We start from the raw sequence: 17,617 nt of genomic DNA on the forward strand, positions 1-17,617 counted from the left end.
CAGTCTTTTGTTATTCCCATCACCTTCTCCGTCTTATTCCTTATATTTCCCGTTTTTTTTTTCCTTCTGGCCGACGCCACTTTTATTGCCATTCCTTCCCCATCAGAAGGAAGATTAAACACTTGTCCCCCTTTTCTCATAAATTGAAATGGGTAAAACAAATCATTGCAATCACACACTCTTACCTTTACAACGTACATTTATAGGGAAACATTGATTGCATTTTCATCCCATAGGTCTGTCCTTAGCTTGAGTGAGAGGGGGAAATGATTATAGATCTCTCCTCCAGACCTCAGTTAAAATCGACGACCCAATGCCTTATGTGTCTCATGCATACTCATTTTAGCACTCCCCATCAATTATCAGGGCTCTTCAATCACAGCCAACATGTGCGAGGTGTGTCTGGTGCATGGAGGCAGGGGAAACAATTAAAGGTATTTACCATCTGATGAACTTCGCCCCTTGATTTGTGCCGGTTCAAAGGATCCATACAGTTTTATGTTTAGGGAATAAGTCAAAATGGCACAGAGTGTAAATCTGCGGCCTCATGTACATGAACGTCCCCTGGAGCTGCAGACCTGTCCTCACTGACTCTGTCCTCTGGACAGTCTCTAAATACACTGTAATGGACTTGTGTTTTATTTAGCAAACCTGAAGATGGTACACTTCAAAGATACAGTTAAATCTAACATATTCTGGTGGTTAATTTGCTTCAATTGTCATTTAACAGATAAACAAACAACAGAGAGATTTGTGTTTTAGTCTTATTTCACATAATTCAGAAAAAAATTTGGCTCTACTGCAATGGTTTGTGCCCATGACTGGCCCGCCTGCAGTCCAGATCTGTATAGTATTATAAAAGTTTGTCGAATCATGATGATAAACTCTGAGTGACCACTGGAGCAGCTCAGGTCCGTTGCTAAATTGCCCTTTTTTTAATTCTTATGGATATTGTTGCAGGTACAAATCCTAAAGCAGCCTGTGTTTAACATATATAATGTTAATAATCAGTAAAAACACTAACATATCTTCTCTGTTCTCTTGTCTGTGTTTCTTAAATACAGACACCTTAAATTGATCCTCTATGTCAGGGGTCACCAACTATATTTTGTCTGTTTGAGGGCAGGTGGACATTCATATACAGTATAATTAAATAAAAGTATTATTTAATGTTTATTTTGAAATCCAGTCTCAGACCATATTTGACTGAGACTTGGTGGGCTGAACTCAGTCCACAGGCTGTCAGTTGACGATCAGTGCTCTAGGTGGCGTAGCAACTTTTATGGAAGAGAGGCTGCTGAATGTAGGCACTGCATTAGACTGCATTACTTCAGCCAGACATTCAGAATATGTATTGCAATAATAATGCACTGAAGCCAATTCATTTTTAAAATTCATATTCATAATGTAGTCAATCCAGGCCAACCTGTGCTGCATGGAGAGCCGTATTACCATACACAATTCATTATTGATCACTCCGTGGTTTTAATTTAATCACCACAAACTCACACACACAGCAGACCTGCGGCAGGTTGTATTTCATCAGCGCAGCACTGAATCATTCCTGGGGTCTGGGTGCAAAAATATCATAATACTGTAATGTGCGGTGCGCTGTGCTGCTGCTGTGTGCACCTGAAGGATATTTTAAGAACATCAATAGGAGCACTCTGTTCAAAATTGCCCCGTGGTCCCTGAGCAAGTTGATCTTGCCCTGCATTGATGTTGTAGAAAATGGAGCCTGGGCCATGGGTGTATTCATTCACAGAGTTTCTAAAGTAGAACTCTAATGTTCTCTTCTGAAATAGGAGCGTTTTTAATCTTAGGCAACTTTTATGCACAGTTCCCTCGAGGGCTACTGTCAGACTTGGAAAATGCAGGTCCTGATCTTTGCAGTGCATTCATAGACTGTGTTCAGTGGGTGTAAATACTACGGGGGTATCACAATACCCCGCGGCCACCAACCTTTTTATTAGTGTTTGTTATTAGCATGACAATAACATAGTGTTTTCTTTGTGTGGCTTGTGAGTACAATTTTGCCTCCAGTTTCCACACTGCTGCCTCCAAAGTCGCAAAATGTGATTCTTCGCTGCGAGAACGTTCAAAGACTGTTGACAAAAGTGTAAACACGCTGCAGCTTTGACGAGAAGACCCACCGAATGAGTATTGTGTCCTATTAAAACGGTTTAATTCATGATTTACAGTTCGCTACGGTCACATAAATCAAGTCATTCCGTGTATGTGCTTTATTAACCATGTTTGATATTTATTGTTACTGATTATCAATATAAATCATAAAAGAGGAGCACTTCAATAAAAAACAAAAAAAGGACAATAAAACACCCAAACCATACACAAACTGTTGTTTTATTGACCGTTAAGATAATAAACGGCCAAACACATAAACCGAAGGTCTGGTCTCTGACTCTGTGACTCAATATATGTCAGCAGTGGTCAAACTCCAGCCCAGGAGCCAGGCATTACACCTTAACAAGTTAACTTTGGCCTCAACTTCTTAAAACTTCTTATTTTTCTTCTTGGGAAAATATTTTCCATTTTCAGACGAGGTCCACTGCAACCACAGTGACTTTGTTATTTTCACTTTTATAACTGTTTTTTTTTTTTCTTTTTCTTTATTTTGGATTGACTTTGGCTTTATTTTGTAAATCTTTTTGTATATTACTTATAAAGACTCTATATACTCCTCCAGACCTTTAAGCTACTGTAAGGAACATTTTATTATTTTGCTAAAAAAAAACATTTTGGGCTGCAATAGTGCTTTATCCTTTATTTCAGAAAAATGTTATGTTTTACATTTTATTTTTATGACTAATTGTGAATATGTGTTCCTCAACTCAGTTTTTCCTGATTTATTCATTAAAGTTTCAACATATTATTCCATTTATATTTTTTCAATTTGACAGTAGCTAACAGGCTTTTTTTTATTATTCTGTGCTGTCTTTTTCTGAAAAAACTTGTTCCTCTATTGTTGTCTCTTTTTTTTTTACTTTCTCTTTCCTACTTTTAGACTGATTTAAGACAATGGACTAACTTTCTGTTACTCTGAGGCTAATGTTAATCCAGCTAGGCTACCTACTGATTACAGCACCTCACCACTTGGTTGTCTTTTACAGTAGCTAACGTATGTATTTATTCCCTTCATATGTAAACAGTTTTTATATTTATTGTATTATAACTATTATCTACATTAGCATTATTTTTACAATTTTTAGCAGTTTTTGCGATGTTCCTGACCAGATTTTCGCAGCTTTTGCTTTCCCAGTTACTCCCTGTGCTAGTTGTATTTTTATTATCTGTTAAAACTGGATAAATTGTTTGTACTAATAGTGTAGTTGTGTTGATTTCATCACACTTTGCTTCGGATAACAAAAGTTTGAAAAAATAATAAATGAATACAAGTTTGGACGTCCCTGCTGCATATTGAGGTGCAGAACAGATGACTAAACAAAAATAGTTCTCTTCACTGCCTTGGCAGAAGCCTGCACTTTCCACAGCTCATGTTCTAGTTTTATAGTTAGCTTTATAATTAGATTCAAGAATGGAAATGAGTGAAAATAGGTCAGTGGCCTCGGGTCAGTACTTAGAAAGTGAGGAACTATTTTTGTGTCTAACAACACTGTTTTGTCAGGCCTTCTGGAGGAGCTCTGTACAGCCGCACTTTCTCTGCTGTGTTGTTGGAAACTGTTTTTGTTGCGTCTAACTCAGTTTCCGCCGGTTTTCTTCTCCACAGTTATGGCAGAGTCTATGCAACAGCAGACCCATATCACCACACGATCGGTCCTGCGGCCACTTACAGTGTAGGCACTATGGTGAGTCAGTTTCCTGTTTTTCTCTCCTGCTGACCATTTGAATATGATATTAGAGTGTGAGAGATATCATGATGAGCTGGGCGCAGCACCACTGAGCTGCACAATCATTTATGATGCACCGTGAATAGCTTTACAGTAGACGCTTGAACACTTGACAGTAACAGTAAAGATGTCTTTTAATGTGCTTAACTCTCACAGTCATGGAACATCGTAGCGATTATTCCATGTTTTTCTCCTTGTTGTGTCTTTGAGTTTTTCCTGTGAGGGAGACATTTCAATGTTTAATGTGAATCTTTGCCACTTTAGTAAATGAAAAAGGGACATTTCCTTATTCTCAAACCCCCTATTCAATTTCATGGGCCTGAATAGTATTTGCTCAAAATCAAATTGAGACTGAGAATCCCTCCCTACAGGAAACTGTCTCTTCAAAAAACAAAAAAAAAGTTTTTTTTCAAGGGGAGTCAAATGGTTAATGTTTGTTTTTAGCTAGCTTTGCAGCTAACATCAAAGATGAAAACAAATAACAAAAAAAAACGTTCTAAAGAACAAAATCGGAGCAAGCCATGAGAAAGTGAAAATACAATTTGTTTTCTTTTAAGGGTGTGGGTCGGACTTCCTCCAAAGATTAACAGCCATCTAGTACATGATTCAATGTGCTATGGGAGATTAAAGTAGAAAAAAAGGGGAGAAAAAAAAAGACAAGAGTGGAGAAAAAAGTAATCGACGGAGTGGAAAATTTTAACATTGTCGACGGAAACTGGCTGCAGCCAGAGCTGCTGCTTAGTGCAGCATCTTGGACTGAAGACAGATGAGGGTTAATGCTGAGTGCTGACATGTTTGTAGTGATGGAAAGCGAAAAGCCCTACCACCGCCTCCCCGTGCCTCCTCCCCCAGACACCCTCCCAACCTCCTTCCCCTCCTAGTGCAGCTGCTAGCTAAAAGCCTTCATTAATTACAACCATTTTTTCCTCTTCATTTACTTAATTAAAACAGTGGCCTGTGTTTTCCTCCTTATTACTCAACACTTTCTTCTCTTTTTTCTTCAAATTACTCCTCCCCTTTTCCCCTCATTCTCCCATGTGCGGTCCAAACTTCTTGCTCCAATTTTTTTTTTAAATCTCTTGTTTCTCGACATTATAAAATAACATCCAAAACTTTGTCTCAAACTTTGGCCTGCCTCAAATTCGGAGCCAGACTTGATGAAAGCACAAAGATTTGACAGAGTCACTGAGACACAGAGAGACGCCGAGAAACATCATCAAAACCAATGATGTTAATGGTTCTGATATGTGACTCTTTATTAACACGAACAACAGTTGTTTAACCTAGTGCTGTGGCTACAAAGGAAACTAAATGAGGGTTGTTTTTGTTCATAGACTGAGAATGGACTGTAAGGAATATAAGTGGTCCACTGGTTTTAGTAGCTCTAAAGCAGCGGTCATCAACTATATTTGTCGGAGGGCCACAATTGTTCTGGACAGACACTTTGGGGGCCGGACTCTCAAATAAAATGAATTTAAATTCTCTCATTTAGAATCAATTCATGGGGCCACCAGTTAATTATCACTGCTCTAAAGTAGCACTATAAAAGTAAAAGTCAGTTGAAAAACAGGCTACTTCTTACCTCATGTCCTAAAATCTTTTTAGTTTTCTGAGCACTTTTGAACCAAAAATGCTAATTCTGGGTCTTCTCCATTTTTCTCTAAATATAAATATTCAGTAGATTAAAACATTAATGATCAGGAGCAGGTGGTTGCAAAGGAAATGTTTGTTAATATTTACTTACAAATCCAGTTTGAAGTAGTCTGGAACCAACAAAGTACTGCTGATAATTTCCTCTATCTCTTATATTAATTATATCCAAAATCCATTTCTTATGTACGCTCTATGATTTTAACAAACATGAAGCAATTCCAGTAACCATTATCCATAACCCTTTAGTGGGCCACCTAGGTTATTGGGTTTCTAGAATGTGGGTCACAATTTAGTTTCACTGTGTTGCCCACATTCTGGTAACTAGTGGATAACATAGGACTAATACTATAGGCTGTATGTGATCCACTTAATTAAAGTGGTGTAGATGCCACAATTCTCTAGTGGCTATTGAATCAGACATTCATGACATCAGGATACATTAGCTTATGTATCCTGAAACACGTCTTGATCTCTGAGAGGAGTTTCGGGAATCCAGACACAGTGTAGCCAGAATGTAGGTGCAGCCAGAGGGAGAGTCCTATTAAATAGTTTCTGTTGTCGTTGTTATAGAGATGGTTGGAGTAACAGTAGAGGAGTGGAGGGACAGAGAGGGTGAGATGGAGGCAGATGATCCACTGTGGTGACACCTGAAGGGAGCAGCTGAGAGGAGATATAAAACAAAATGATTATCTGCATCTGAAGGAAGCGATCTTACCGTGTTTGTCTGAAAAAAAAAAAAAACATTAATTAAATCTTCCGGAATTTTAGGGTGCGGGGGGTATTCAAATACACTCCGATGGCTGCAAGCTTCATATGCAGTGCTTTTTGCCTCATTAAACTCATTTACGCTGTTAAATGACACATTAGAGATTAAACGCTAAGAAATGAATATTTGGATCTGTCTTCTGGCTTGACATGACTCGTAAAACACCATCATAACTGCGGCGGGTGCTCGGGCTTCTCCCGCCTCGGCTGCTTCCTGCCTCCTCTCGCCTTCAGCACGTACAGTATCTGCTCAGACAATTAGGGATTCAGTGTGTGACTCATGGAATAGCAGATCAATGAGGAATATCTTAAAGGTGATCTATGACAGAATGTGCTAAAGGATTCCACCGCCGTTTTTGTTTAACATTGAGTCTGAAGAAGACAAACTACATCAATCCATTCTCCTGGGCAAACAGCAAATGGTACCATCACATTCCTTCATCTGGCAAAAATTGTCCCTAACTGGCCCCCGTGAACAAAATACCACTCAATTAAATGAGAATCAAGCAGGGGGAAAAGGGAGGAAGGGGTTCTTTGGAGGAGAGAGAGACGTTACTTTTCAATATTCATTTCACAAAGACTTCAGGTTCTACACTGAATACTGATTGGAGCTTTTTCATCTTTGATGTTGCAGGCTAGCCTTTACAGAGGAGGGTGCAGTCGCTTCACTCCCTACTAGAAAAGAGGGAGACATGCCCCCTTTTCCAGACAAAAAACAGCAACAAACGAAATCACTAGATAACCACCTTTAACCCTATTGGTGGAAAACTAGAAACAAAAAAAGATTCCAGGTGGCAAATGTGACCCACTCTCAAGTTGCTTCCCCTTTTTACCAAGTGTATATGTTGTCACTTGTTGATGTAACTGTACTTACTTTGGAAAAACAACATTTTGTTACTCTGTGTTGATTTGAATGTATTTGTGTTGAAATGTCCGTGGTGGGAAAACAATAGAAACATGTCGAAATGGGAGAAGGTGGAGAGAGAGAGAGAGAGGCACAGAGAGAGAGAGAGAGAGAGACCTCTACTTGGCTTTTTCTCTCCTTTTTATTGGTCTGCAACTCAGCTCCTTCAGAGCGGCCTTTTGTTCCACTTTTAATTCCGTCTAATTTCCCTACTTTTTTTATTGTTTGGATCATTCATTTCCCCCAATATACATTAAGAGTGTTAATGCTCAGGCAATTCCAGTTTGAGAAGCGAAATTCAGACCAATTAATAAGTAAATGATGCAGCCATTCAACCCCTGACACACGCCGGCTCCGTTTGTGAGCGAGCCAAGCGCTGGAGCTGAGTTTCAGACTGTTGGTAATGGGGCTCAGAGCTGCTCGGCCCAGAGGAGGTGAAACTGTAAAAACAACAAAGGGAAAAAAATGGCTACCAGGAAGTGATGTATTAGGAAACGCAGAAGGTGAGAGGAAGAGTGTGATATATGACGGCATGTGAATGCAGGAGGAAGTGATGTATAGCAGGGTGGAGCAGGAGCTATGGCAGCCATTGCGAAAGCGGGCAGCAGTGTGTTAGAGCGCATTGATCGCTGGCACAGTGCCAGAGGCATGAGGTATCCCATTACTGCTGAATGGCTTTAAAGGAGAACACCACCAGGCTTCTCACTGTTTCACCGCCTCACGTCCAGCACATACCCAGCAATAAAACCCTCACATTTGCAATATGTGTGTGTGTGCGTGCGCGGAAACACTGACAAACATACGAAGACAACGTTGAACTCACAGTACAGCTTTTAAAACAAGGATTTAAGCGCATTTGGGCCACAAGGAGGCAAGAAAATACCAAGCAGCCCTTAAGAAACAGGAAAACAGCAACTATCACAGGAGAACACACTTGGGTGTGTCCACAGATTAATGTTAATCCAATATCCACTCTCACGTTCAGCTGCAGCCGCGATGCACACACTGAGTTATATTTCATTTCATCTTATTCAAACCTGACATCCTGCCAGTAGAAGCATCCATCAAGTATAAGTGGATCAAATATTATATATTTGAACCAAGATTATAAGCAATGCAATTATGGATATTTTAAAGGTCCAAATGTTTGAACATCAAAGAAGAAACATTAAGTTTAGATACTTTTAGATTAGAATCATTTAGGAAATATTGGAATCCCACTTAGAGGAAAAAACGTCATGGAAAAATAATGGAAGAACCTGAGTATGTTCAATGTGTAAGTGACAGTTTAACGTCCACAAGAACTACTTAAATTACTGTAGTTCAACTGCAGACTCACAGAATCACTTCATGAAGGCACTAATCCCTACAAACACAATAGCAATCAGTATTAACTTTGACATGTTTACAACCATCACCAACAAGACCTGAAGTAGCTTTTCACCTGATCTTAGATTAGAAGGGACAGCGACTATGTCAAAATTAGTTTAACCTTAACTCATTGTCCATTTTCCTTTAGATTGGATTGGTATTTACCTCAGTCATATTCACTTTAAGAAGAGCCAAAAGTATTATTTGAGACCTTTTACCTTATATGGTGAAGCTCTTTGATATTATAAATCCAAATGAAAGGAGCCTTGTCTACTTCAGATATTTTTTGAGAATCTTTAATCGCTTTCTCATTATAAATTAGTCTGTTTTGTGTTCACATGCAAACAGATAATGAATTCTGATTTATTACTGAATATGAGTAAGAAGACATCATATAAATATGACAGACCATGAGACACAAGTCGTATGGAGACATGTCAACGGCCCAACATCTCCTATCCGTTTTAGTGGTCACTGTATGTGACGCAGGATCCAGTTCCAACAAAAGAGTGACACAAATGCTGCCTCGACATTCACTGCACTCTCATTGGCTCTAACCATCCTGTGTGGATGCTTTGGTAAGGTGCCAATGAGCATCAAGAAGGCAGCCCAGGGAAACGTGCGCTGCTGCAGAATTTGAGACCATCAGGGAGAAAAGAGGGTAGAGATGGGCAGCAACATGAGTGGAAGATGGCAAGTAGATTACCAAGAGGATTCTAGCTTTACCTGCAGTTGGCTGGGAGGGATGCCAAGTATGAAACACAAGTGGCAGTTTATGGGAGGATTACAGTTAGAATGTATTTGGCCTCGACAGAGTGCCCAGACTGTCGTGTGCACCTGGTTTTTAGCCACTGCTTTAAGGAAAGTATTAAGACATTAGTTAGTGCAAACTAATATCGGCGTTAAGATACATGTCAATATTGAGTATGGTCCCATTATTTATAATACTTCAGGCATGGCTGAAAAGCAGCCCTAGGCTATGACAGAGCCTCTTCAATGCTTTACTTGAAGTTCTCAATCAAGTACTACTCCTGTGGCCTTCTTTAAAGACACTGATAAAAAAAAGACATGTATTATGTAACATGTCATTTTATTAAGTAAGTGTAAGAGTAAGCGTGCACAAAAAGAACTAAGACTTTCTGGGCTCGCCTGTGAGACCCCAAAACAATTCCAGAAAATGTCTTCTTTTTTTTCAAAAGGGCAAGCATTAAAAGCCCTTAAGTGAGACATAATAAACAGGAGCAGACTCCAGACTTATGCACGCCACTATATGGGGACATTTCCTAATGGACTGCACACTCTGACAAATGTACATTACTCACACACCCCACTGTGCAGTCTAATAAGAAAAGGCAGAGAAATCTCACTGTGTACAATATGGGACCTTTAATTTTCAGGATCATATCCTTTAACATCTGCAACCTTATGTCCTCTCCCCCGCTGTGCACGCATTCATGCTGCATAGCACAGACAGACACAAGCTAAAAGCAACAGGCATCACTTCCCAATACACCCAAGTATTCACTTACCCACTAATCTGCACACACACACACACACACACACACTCCCACCAGTAAATAGCATCTGTGCCTGCTGTGTCTGATGGGATTGTAAAGAGCGGAGTCAGTAGCACAGAAGGAAAGGGGAGTGTGAAAAGAAGCAGCAACTGAGGCAATTTAGCCTCCAGATTAGAGATAAGAGAGTTCAGTCAATAAGCACTGATCTCATTTGAAGATATACCAGAGTGACTAGACTCACACACACACACACACACACACATTTCCATGACTTGGTCTCCTGCTGTCGCTGGTGTCTGTCTGTGTCCTTTCCAGTAGGTTTACAGCACACAGCACTCTGTCTAACCCCGACACGGCCTCCAAACACAAGCCACCACTCAAACTTTTTTTTTATCTATATGTATTTCCCGGCGACTGTGAATTAGGCTGCGTTCACACTGACCTAGTTTAGTCTGACTGAACTCACCCCAGAGCCTCCACTCACTTAGTAGATGTCTAAACCCATGGCAGCTCTTTCGTCCAACTTAAAGAGCTAATCTCAGTCAAACCGTGTGGCTGGTCATTTCTGCTCCAAAAATGTCCCACTCCACTTGAAAAGTACTCTTCCCAAAGTTTTCAGTATTAATTGTTAGCTTAGCTGGTCAATCAGGATTGGTTAGGACAATAACGCTTAGCGCCAGCTGTCTGATGCAGCGCTAACAAGATTGTGAGTTACACATTATTTTCAGTTCTTGAACTTTATTCACATTTTTACCTACAAAAGTCCTGAAGAAAAACATTGAGCAACACAAAAGTATTTGTTCATAGATTCCGAACCTAAAATAATTATACAAAGTCATATTAGCTAAGTCTCCACTAAGCTAATACCGCTCCTCCACTCCACCTCTTATGCATTTTAGCAGCTCTTTATTCTGTGCATTACTGCCCCCTTGCAGATATCTTTGCTGCTTGTAAATATTTGTCTCATAAGAAGTATCACAACCATTTGTGAAATAAGAAAACACAGACGGGGGCAGAATCCCTGGGAAACAATCGAGCACCTGAGCACCATTAAAACCATTTAGGGGATTTTTTTTTAAATGATTGTAAGGTAGAATTTCTTTAGGAAAATGTTTCTTTGAAGTAGAGTCAAGTATTTAACACAGTAAAGAAGTATTTATTGTCTGGTGTGTGATATCCAGTGTACTGTACATTAAAAGCTTCTACAAATATGCACTCATACATAGACTTAGAGTACACTGTACATTCAGTAGTGATGGGATATCAACTCTCCTATTTACAACTAATGTAAATAAAAATATGGTATTTGTGTTTCAGTCGCTCATACTGTATATGCACTTTAACAATTTTCTAAATCTGTTTGTCCAATGGCTTTGGAAGTCATTCGCTTGTACTAGTGTATCATAGACAAAGGGTGTACGTAGTAGCGTAGTATTTATTAGTCTAATGTTTAGTCTAGGTAACATATAAATAAAAATAAATATAAATGTTTTTTCCTTTCTATAGTTATATATATATATATATACATCAGTGGTTGGTTGGGATTTTGAAAACAGCAACATTTTTCTATTAGGAGAGAAAAAGCTTTAACTCTTTCTGTTTAGACAAATATTTATGTCTTTCTATGTATTTACTGTATATCTGTTAATCAGTAAATTAGTGCAACTAATGTTTATTTCTTTGTTTTTTCCCCTGAATAACCTCTACGCCTCTATTGCTAACAGGAGAACAATTATTTTGTACTGGTTTGAAAAAGAGAGAGCGCAAATTTAAAATCAAATTTCAAAGCGAAATGTAAGTTAAAGAACAGAGAAAATTTTAAGAAATAAGCTGAGCTCACGGTGAGTTGAATAGCTAATTCTTTAACAACGTGTTAGATAGTGTTTATGGTTTCCAGCCAAGCTATGGGGGATGAGCTTGTAGGTTCACCTCCAAATTATTTCAAAATATTGTGACAAATGTTCCGTAACATCACAATTTTGTATGTGCTTCAAAAGAACAGGAAAACAGCAAGTGCAGCTATTGGAAACAGTCGTGAATAAGAACTGTCTAAAGAGCAATACCTGCACAGTGGTGTCCGAAAAGGCACCAGTTCATGTTGCATCGCACTTGAAATGACATTTTGAGCATATTATGTTGTGTATCACGGCACAGGTTCTCACTCTGTGATCAAAAACTCACAGATTTCCCCTTTAAGTATATGCAATGGAACAGAACTCTGCCCACCTCTGTATGGCTGATCCCAGCTCACCTCTCAATGTGGAAAAGCTAGCTTTTATTATATATGGAGCAACCGAGACAAATTATAGATTACAATACCAGAGAGGTTTCCCTGAAGCCACAGTAGAGCTCATCACGGCAATGTTTCAGATGGAAACAAAGCAGAGGTGCTTCACCTCTCATCGCCGTCTGACTGCAGACCTCATTTTCTCTAATACAGCCGTTTAAATTTGTGCTCTCCTCCTTGTTTTAAAGACAAGTGATTTCACATCGGTGTGTTTTTATAGACGACTGTTTTATATGAAAGAAGAAGAACCAACCGAATATTGTGTTGTAGTTTCCAAGGTGCTGTGTGTGATTTATTTGCCTGTTGTCCTGTATATAATATGACTGATTTGTCCAATAATTTATCACCTGTGTGTGTCGTATTTGTTAAACCTTTGAAAACACTTTCTGTGTCGAAGTCTACCTTTAATCCAAATATCCTTTTTTGTTTGTCCTGATAAACTATAAGACTATGCCAGTATAGGCTCATGTCAGTATCTGAAGTATATATATATATATCTGCATCTGGTTTCTTCATTTCACGGTGCTCTGTTTGCCTATTGTCTCTAAATGCAGCATTTTTTTTTCTCTCTCCACTATCTTTGAAGATAACTCGTGCATTATATTCCTACTGTTTATCCTGAAATCTCAATACACAACTCTGAAGAACCACTTGTCAGGTTCACACTTGTCTGTTATTTCACTGTATTGATAAAACTGTGTAAACACAGTATCTTGGAGCAGGATCTCTGTGGAGTGGGGAAGAGTGATTCTCCAGCTAAAGAGCAGACAGTATTTGGGGAGATCAACCCATTAACTCCTAAGGGAGGTTTCTGACCAATGTGAATAAAATATATTTGTCACCTCAGCTCAGCTCGGAGCCCAGCTTGGAATATCCAAGTGCATATAAGCAATACTTTACAGCCCTGATCCCCACCCCCTCCACTCAGCCCCTGCTGTTCTCTACACCCTCTCCTCCATCTTCTTTCCCCTCTGAGGCCTAATTTCTGCACTGGCCCCGGTTATAAAAATGCATCTGAGAGGGAGCAGCTTCATTAAACAGAGACAAGAGGATGCCGTTATTGCATGTGACTGGCAACTGCAGCGGCACAGATATGTTCTTTCTCTGTGGCGCTCTCTTCAGAGGATCTGGACGAGCAACTACAAAGTGATGTTGGAATTCAGTTATGTGTACTGGCCTCTGAAGATCCTTTCAACACTTACACACACACACACACACACACACACACACACCACTCTGTTAGTCATATACTGTACATAAGATGTAATACGCATACATCCGTAGGCAGTCGGTAAATGACCGTGAACTCTTCAGTAAACATTTTCTGAAGAGTCTACATTCTTCAAAGAAAAGTGATGTAAATGTTTGTCCTCCAGAGGAAAAAGAGGAGAAATGCATGATGGGAAATTTGGCACCAAATTGCTACTATGTCATTTGCAGCAGCTTCAAAATTTTCTTTTTTTTGGCTACCTGGGTACTGTGGTGCTGAGCACCGACTGATTATGGTGCTGCACAAAGAAAAAGTTACTAAAATATTTAGGTAATTGTGATTGAGTCCTCAGAGGTTAATCCTGCTCTCCTGTAAAACAACCACTGTCACTCTTCTTTGGGTTTAACGGCAGCGTGCAGATTTAAAGTTGGATTACTGCCACCTATATTTTACTGATTTGCCCAAGTATGTTCTGTCGTCTGTTAAAAGGAAATACATTTTGTATGATTCTATGTTTTTATTGCAGTCCATTTCTTAACTACAATTTTTGCTGTTTATCAAATGCTAAGTTGAATAAGTACACTTTAAGTACACGTTTAATTCAGAATAACTCTTATCATACTGATGTACATTTCCTGCCTATGATGCAAATACTATCTGTACTAATATAAATGCTTAATGTAATAAGTGATTATTGTGTTTTCCTTATATAGATCGTGCTCTGTGTGGTATCCTGCTTTCATTGCTGTAAAAGAGAATAACTAAAAATATTGTTTGATTTTGTAAAAACAAAAAAAGAAAAAGTTTACCTTCACCAGGGTCAATGAATGTTTCACACTGACTTTTTTTTTGCTTTTTTTCTTTTTTTAGTAAATAAAACAAAGACTAGAGGGATGAGTTCAGATGGACATCATCTTAAAAAAAAAAGAAGAACATCATGGACACAGAAGGACACTAAAAAAGATGACCTAAAACAAAAGAGCAGATTTCTAAAGGAGCCCTTCTATCAAGAAAAGGAAGGGATCGAGGAGGATGGAGGATGTTTCTGGGCCTGCTCCGAGGCCAGGGCCTGAACCATTGAGCCTGTAGTCCAGGGGGGAAAGGGATCCTGCTGACCCCTGACAAAAAAAAAACAACAAAGCCTTGCTGGGTGGAGTAGACCGATTAGAGAGGTCACCATAAAACATTTTATTTTTGTAAACTTTTTTAAGTTTATGGTTTCCAAAAAAAAGCAAACACTAATGTACATATATACGTATTATATAGTATATGTGTGTAATATAGTAAGTATGTCTAACAAAAAAAACAACAAAAGAAAAGAAAAAGAAAAACATGGGGAAAAATGTTAAAAATGTGTCTTTACAAATTAAAATCGAGTGGGAGGTGAGGTGAGGAGATGCCAGTCCATCGCCTTCACCCCATCTGGTGGAGAGTCTTCCACCGCTGCACCCCACCCACCTCACCATCCACTGATAGGGCAGTAGTGATAGGGGGTCCGTGTGAGTGAGTGTTTGTGTGTTGACAGCTAGCAGGTCCAGCAGACATGCCGCTATGTGACTGTAGTGTAAATTTGGAGGGGGTCTTCAGATCGTACCAAGCTTTTTTTCGAGCCTGTCTTCCTCTAATGAACTGCAGTAGTGTTGTTGTCAAGTAGTCTGCATTTTGTATTTTCTGAGAGAAAAAAGCCCTATAATAACTAAGTATCCCTTCTATTTATTTGTGCAAGATCAAGAATGGAAGGATTTGTTGCAGCAATTCCATTAACGCGCAAGATTTACTGAAGTTTACTGTGAGAGTAGCTAGTCATGTCTGCCCCAGGCCTGGCTGCCCCTGACATCACTACCAAACATGTCCTCGTAGTGTTTGTGGTTTGAGGTGGATGTGCTGTGTAGTTAGTAAACTGCGTTTTGTACATTGTGTTGGGTAGGATGTAGAGGGTGTGGGTGGAGCCAGCGACCCCTGACAGGAGGAGGAGGAGGAGGAGAAGATGGAGGAGAAGATGTTGGAGCTGTGTTGCTTGGAAGCAGCACAGTAAAAATATTCCCATCCATCTTCCAAACCATCCGGCGCTTGACTCTCCCCTGATGACCGAGTGTGGATTCTAAGAAGGTGGGGAGGTTGGGGTGGGTGGGGTAAAAGCACTATCTGATATTGGGGGAGGGAGGGGGGGAGTCACAAACAAAACAAGGTTTTATTAAGAGTCTCTTTAGACCTTTCTATTTATATGGATCTCTACTTTAGTGACATCCTTCTATATTTAAACGTTGTACTAATAACATGCTGTAAAGGCATGGTCGGAGAGTTAATTGTAGCCATTTACTAATGTTGTATTTATTGTATTACCAGTAAGAAGAAGAAGAAAAAAAACATTTATATATGACTATAGATATATCTATTTGTGATCTGCAACTCTTGGACATACGTTTGCCTTTTGATTTCCGACTTTTGTGCAGGATTCGATGCACTGTCAGTGTACGATGGGGTTTCTATTTGTGTGAGGTTTTATTCTGTTGACATTTATTTTTCCGTTTGTTTGTTTGTTCGTTTGTTTGTTTGTTTCCCCTTCAGTTCAGCCACTGAATGTAACTTCAAAAACTCTTAAAAAACTTTTTAGGTAGATGTTGTTGTTTTCTATATACTTACAAAAACATACAGTACTCTGTGAATTATATACATGTGTAAATGATATAGCAAAATGTTTCTGATAATATGCTGGACTTCTTCTGCTGACCCAGACAAGAATGTCATGGCCAAAAATGTTTAAAAAAAGAAAAATGAAGACAGAGGAGAGTTGGGGGAAAAATAAAGATGAGGGAAGCATTTATAAGGAACACCAGTGCCCTGCAGCCAGCCAGAAGCCGGTGGGGGAGACAGAAATGAGTAATCATTACAGGATCAGTCAGAATTTTTTTCACAGTCAGGCTTTTCAAATTTGATAAGAACAAGAAAATGGGGAGCGACTCGTCTCATGTGGGAGAGAAAGACAGACGGAGACGGCACAGATAAAAAGACGATTTTTGAAATATGGATTTTTCTTCCAGTTACTTTCCCTGTATTCTCTCTCTCTCTCTCTCTTTCTCTCCCTTCTCTATCTCTGTCTCTCTCTCACTCTCTCTATCTTTGTCTCCTTTCTCCCTGGAATCTTGGAAGTATCAAAGAGCTCGAGGTGATCGCATTGTGTGTAGCGAGGAAGAGAAGGAGGAGAAAGAGGGAGCAAAGGAACGAGTGTGCGTAGACTTGTCTGAGACATGTGGAGTGGACAAAATGAAGGAAACACCTGTCAGGAAAATGTGTACATATTTATATGGTGCTCCATTCATAACAAAATAATATTTTAGATTGTACTTTAAACAAGAGTCGGCTCTAGGCATTTTGCATACTTTGTGAGATTGTGGTTTGGCACCCCCTATTGTCCTGTGGTATTTTGTTTTTCTTCTTCTTTGGATTAACATGATCACCCTTTCCAGCAGATGGCGCCCTAGGTGACTGCCTACATGGCCTTAGGCCAGAGCAGGCTGTACTGTAAACCATAATATATCTCATTCTCTACACATTGACTTACATTTGCGACAGCAGCGTTACAGTTCACGCTAACAATCGTCAAGTGCTGTCATAATGAACTGATAATGAAAAGTATTCGCTGCTATACTGGAGTGGTTCTGGTGGTTATGAACATGGCTTAGCAGGTTAAAAACATGTTGTGTACTTGCTCAAAATATTAGTGCTCATGTAATGCAACATTACAAGTCATTTGCTAACAAGAAACCACTGTGGTGTCTAAGTCAGTCATAAAAAATAACAATAAAACACCATTCATGTTCTCTGTTTTCAAATCCTGTCCATACTAGTCGAGTACCGATTGGCTTGGCTATAACTGCAGCAATCAACTAGTCCGGAATTCACATTTTGTACTGAGAATACAAGAAACACTTTGCTAATGAGTTTTTTTTATATACTGTTAAATTAAGTGCTGAATTACACATGAACTGGTACAGCATATAATGTTACATTGTTTAGACTAGTAGACAACAGTATGTTGGC

General features: G+C 39.3%; 1 protein-coding gene across 9 annotated transcripts in view; it reads left to right on the forward strand.

Moving 5' to 3' along the window:
• Window positions 1–14,807, forward strand: part of rbfox3a (RNA binding fox-1 homolog 3a) — a 413,293-nt gene extending 398,486 nt beyond the window's left edge. For all 9 annotated transcript variants that reach the window (XM_017034186.1, XM_017034193.1, XM_017034191.1 and 6 more), the window contains 2 exons: window positions 3,749–3,827; window positions 14,447–14,807. In XM_017034186.1, the coding sequence (XP_016889675.1) occupies window positions 3,749–3,827; window positions 14,447–14,449 (82 nt within the window). In that variant the 3' untranslated portion in view covers window positions 14,450–14,807. The remainder of the gene's footprint in view (window positions 1–3,748; window positions 3,828–14,446) is intronic.
• Window positions 14,808–17,617: the final 2,810 nt, after the last annotated feature.

This window comes from Cynoglossus semilaevis, chromosome 8 (genome assembly GCF_000523025.1).
Source record: "Cynoglossus semilaevis isolate Cse_v1.0 chromosome 8, Cse_v1.0, whole genome shotgun sequence".
Classification (NCBI taxonomy): Eukaryota; Metazoa; Chordata; class Actinopteri; order Pleuronectiformes; family Cynoglossidae; genus Cynoglossus; species Cynoglossus semilaevis.